This window comes from Typha angustifolia, chromosome 3 (assembly GCF_048772165.1).
Source record: "Typha angustifolia cultivar Huaian chromosome 3, ASM4877216v1, whole genome shotgun sequence".
Lineage (NCBI taxonomy): Eukaryota > Viridiplantae > Streptophyta > Magnoliopsida > Poales > Typhaceae > Typha > Typha angustifolia.
In genome coordinates, this window is record NC_133241.1 from 2,017,382 (window position 1) to 2,022,086 (window position 4,705).

At 34.4% G+C, this 4,705-nt stretch overlaps 1 protein-coding gene across 1 annotated transcript; it reads left to right on the forward strand.

The window, feature by feature from the left end:
* Positions 1–1,614: 1,614 nt before the first annotated feature.
* On the forward strand, positions 1,615–3,275 carry LOC140758176 (pirin-like protein). The gene is made up of 7 exons (XM_073094262.1): positions 1,615–1,803; positions 1,887–1,936; positions 2,004–2,042; positions 2,116–2,144; positions 2,234–2,296; positions 2,374–2,477; positions 2,550–3,275. The coding sequence occupies exons 1-7, from the start codon at positions 1,679–1,681 to the stop codon at positions 3,034–3,036; spliced, it is 897 nt and encodes a 298-aa protein (XP_072950363.1). The 5' UTR covers positions 1,615–1,678; the 3' UTR covers positions 3,037–3,275.
* The last annotated feature ends 1,430 nt before the right edge of the window (positions 3,276–4,705 follow it).

A 4,705-nucleotide genomic window follows, 5' to 3' on the forward strand; every position in this document is an offset into this window, starting at 1 on the left:
GAGCCTAATTAATGGTGAATAGTTGATATACAAAAGAATGATGTCTCCTTCCTCATAAAGTTGGTCCATAACACATTTCACCTTAATATATATCTATATATACTCCACTAGGTAAAAAAAAAAAAAAGAAATTTTCAAATAACATATTATATTGTTATTATTTTTTTTATTAACATGTGTTTTTGAGAATTTTGTAATCCAACATTTTTTTAATAATTTTTGCAACATTATGAGTTAATTAAACTCATAATGTTAGAATACTAAAGATAATGTATTTTTAATAAGACTTTATAATTTTAAAATACATAAATTACCCTTTGATGGGGTAATTAGGGTGTTTAGATTAAAAAAGAAGGTTTTTTATTTAGTGGAATAAGCTAGATAAGATACCGCTAGTTGTTCAAAATAATATTAGAATGTTATATGAAAATTGTAAGAGAAAAATGAGGGCCTCCTTATAAAATCTTCAAGGAATACAGATATTAATAAATATAATTGATAAAAAAAATATAGAGTATTATTTTTTTTTAAATTCTGGAAAAGATCTCCTTGAATTTTGCATGACTTAATATTCCATTAGGTTTTATGAAAAAGCTCTCTTCTATAGTAGCCTTTGAATTTTCTTTTTTGTTGTATTTTTTTAAATAAAATTTAAAATACGAGGTTCGTCAAATCCATCAAAGAGCTCGGCTTTATAGACCATAACAGATTCAAATTATACGCATATAATAGTTTATAGAAAAATCTACTAAATATTAACTCCAATGTCTTTTTGTAACATAGTTAATAGGACTCAACCACTGAGTTATAATGGTGACATATAAACCGATATGATAATAGAGATTTATCCAAGTACTTTTAGGTTTAGATTTCAGCACCACGACGTCATTGAATTTTCTTTTTTTTTTAAAAAAAAATTACCCCTCAATAACTATTATATTTGGAAGAAATATTATATTTTTTTATTAAATCTCCCTTTAATGTACAATGTTTTAATAGTCATGGGCTCCAATTAATGGGAGAGACTTATGTGTGAGGTGCGCCTACATCATGGTTACATGGATGTGGCATCAGCATCCATCGTCCAATGGAAGTTATAGGGCCAAAATCTAAATAGATCTTCTTATGCCCTATTTGTTCCACTATATATATATATTGCCCATAGAGAGGAAGGAAAGGTAATGGAATGAGATAAGTGGGAAAAATTTAAGTGGAAATTTTATCCAAAAAATAAACTTAAAATATTTAAATATATCACAGTTAAAATTACTTATAGATACAAAATAATGTTAATACTCTTGAGTAATTTTATTAAATTAAAATAAAAATAAAAGAAGACTTAGATCCTAACGTCTAATGAGTAGTAGTTTAGATATTTTAATTTTTGTTTTATTCTACCGATTTAGGAAAACTTTAATCGTTTGAATAATAAATATTTATATGGTAGAGTATGAGCGGTAATAAAGATAACGTATATGGTGTTTTTGGTAATTTCTCAAACCCATACGTCTATACTAGATCATGATGATGGGATTGAGGAGGAGTTGCTCCTCCTGCTCTATATATATATATTCTGACCTGCAATTTAGATCCTTATCAATCAAGCGAGTCATCATAGCTTGGTCTTCTTCTCTCTTTTAACCACCCAGGAACAAATACTATAACCAATCTCTTCCTCATGTCTAGCACAGTCGATGGTCATGAGATCCAAAGCTTTGAGAAGCCTAGATATGTGATCAAGAGAGTTCTTGCCAAGCCCCAGCACGAGGGTGATGGAGCCATTGTCAGGAGAAGCATTGGAGGGTACCATTGTTGTGGTTTCATTCATTTTCATGGTTTTGACTGGTTGATCTGAAATGGGTTTGTTTTGGATTTGATCTTTTCAGGTCAGAATTGAGAAATTTGGATCCTTTCCTCATGCTGGATGAGTTCTCAGGTGTGTTTGAATGTGGGTAATTTGGATCCTCTCCTCCTTTTGCCTTCTAATTCTTTGCTCATTGCAGTCTCTGCTCCTGCTGGGTTCCCTGATCATCCTCACAGAGGTTTGTTTTCACGAACATTGCCATCTCCTTTTGCTCTCCAATCCTTATTCTCATGATCTTGCTCCATTTGCAGGCTTTGAGACTGTTACGTATATGCTAGAGGTAACAAATTTGCCCCTGGAACTAAATCAGAGTTCATCTTAGAAGGAATTTAAAAAGACTGAGACTTAATTGCTTTTGATTGAATCCAGGGATCATTTACTCATCAAGATTTCGCAGGGCACAAAGGAACAATTCACGCAGGCGATTTGCAGGTGTCTTTCAGATTAATATTAATCTTTCTCCCAATTTTAAGTTTATTATACGTCACCTTAATCTATTTCTTGATCAGTGGATGACTGCTGGTAGAGGAATTATTCACTCAGAAATGCCTGCAGCTGAGGGAGTTCAGAAAGGTCTGCAGCTCTGGATAAACCTCTCCTCCAAAGACAAGATGTAGCAACCAAACCTTGGACTTAACGTTACTTCATATATACAAGTTTGCTAATTATTCTTGGCGTTGCATAGGATCGAGCCGCGGTATCAGGAGCTACAAAGCAAGGACGTAAGCAGGGTGGAGAAGGATGGAGTCGACGTCCATGTCATCGCAGGAGAAGCCTTCGGCGTCCGCTCTCCGGTCTACACCCGAACTCCGACAATGTATCTGGATTTCACATTGAGACCGGGAGCTCAACTGCACCAGAAGATGCCTGAGTCTTGGAACGCCTTCGTCTATGTCATCGAAGGGGAAGGCATCTTTGGTGACTCAATTGCATCTCCGGTATCGAGCCACTATGCGATCGTGCTCAGCTCCGGCGACGGCCTCAGCGTGTGGAACCGGTCGTCGGAGATACTAAGGTTTGTTCTTGTTGGTGGGCAGCCATTGAATGAGCCCATTGTGCAGTATGGACCATTTGTTATGAATACACAAGCTGAGATTGAGCAGACTATTGAAGATTACCACTACTGCAGGAATGGCTTTGAGAATGCCAGGCACTGGCAGTCTCAGGCATAGTAGCAGTGAAGTGGGCCAGAGTTAAAAGAGGCTTTGTCCCATAGAGAGTGAAAGCTGTCATCATCTATCAAATAACTGAAATGATATCTTCTTTCTTCATGATTGTGACCCATTACTACTGTTACTATTACCTTAAACATTATTATCTGTTCCTATTTTGTGAGATGTTGTTGGAGTCAATTTATAAAGACTTAAACTCTCTGGGAAGCAATAGATTCCTGGAGCCTGAAGAAGTTAATGAAATGGTAAATAGTCTGTTGCATCGCATCACGTCGTAGTTCGCTTCTCCTGCCATCAAAACCTTCCATTATGACACTTGAGATGATCCAAGTTAAATTTTTCTAATCAAAGATGAAAGAGATATGAATCATGACATACTAGCTAGCAGCATCTGGGTGATGTTTACCTTAGAAAGAGACAAGGTGTCTAAAATCTGTCCAATTACTAAATCAATCAATCACTGCAAGTTATGCTGTTCTTTTGATGAGGACATTCAGAATTTCATTTTACAAATGCCATAAGAAAAATGCAGTTTAGCTTGCAATTAAGCACTATGTAAGAGGGTTACACCTGTTTGTTTAATCCTTAATCAACTCCAGGTGACAGTAATTCTTTGAAAGAAAAGATGCCATGATTCTTTGACAAATTAATCTTTGGGAGCAAATTTAATAACTTGAAATTCTGCTATCCTCCACTCAAGAGATAGCCATTCTTTTCATTCAATTTCATGTTCATGCACACAAATTCTCAATTACCATCTCATGGTAGCCATGACAAGAATCAAAGAAAATGCTTCTCTAATTTGTTGGAACTCTTTAAGTTCACAATATTTCATCAATGATGCATAGTAGTAGCTTTCTTATGATATATATAATTATAACATTGAGCGAGAAAAATTAGAAGCACAAAAACTGTTATCAGAAAAACAGTAAAATAGTTGTACATCTTTCAGTACAAATTTGGTATATGCAATTATTTATTAGCCAAGAGACATAACAGTGGAAAATACTAAAGGAGAAAAACGAAACAGAGATTACCAAACCAATATAATGACACAATAGTAAAACTATTCATAATTGCGAGAAGAAATGGCTCCTTAAAGTTTCAACACTAAAGAGTACATTTAGTTGAGTAGTAGTATACAGATAACTATAGTTTCATATCAGTATTTGACTGGAAGGTACAGAGGAATAAGGCAGAATAATATTTGGGCAGATGAGTGATATCTGACAGCAGAAAATTTGGGAATTACTTTCAATACTCTTGCAAGTTTTCAGAACAACTGTATATGCCTGTAGATTGGATGAGTTGAAAATTAGTGTTTCACTTGCTCATAGTTTGTCAATGCTATTTCTTTTATATAATAGGTGTATTACTATCAAAATATTTTTGATAGCTCTCATACTTATCAAGGCACTTTGGGAATAGCTTATATTTACCTATTAACTTATTTAGTTATGAAACAAAGTTAGTGTGAGCACTGGTCATTTTCTCCTTCACACTGATAGCAATCTTAGAGAGCAAGAGCATGGAATTAAGGATGCTAATTTTTCTCCATAGTATTAGAGTTATAAGGGTTATTACAGTGACTCTGAAAATCCTATGTCCTTAAGAAGCAAGAAAGAGATATTTCAAGTTTTGTACACCAGTTCTTTATCGAATTGTTTCT

Coding starts and splice junctions, on each gene's coding strand:
- LOC140758176 (XM_073094262.1), top strand. CDS start 1,679: ATGTCTAGCACAGTCGATGGTCATGAGATCCAAAGCTTTGAGAAGCCT. Junction 1,804..1,886: donor GTCAGGAGAAGCATTGGAGG/GTACCATTGTTG, acceptor TGATCTTTTCAG/GTCAGAATTGAGAAATTTGG. Junction 2,297..2,373: donor TTCACGCAGGCGATTTGCAG/GTGTCTTTCAGA, acceptor TTTCTTGATCAG/TGGATGACTGCTGGTAGAGG.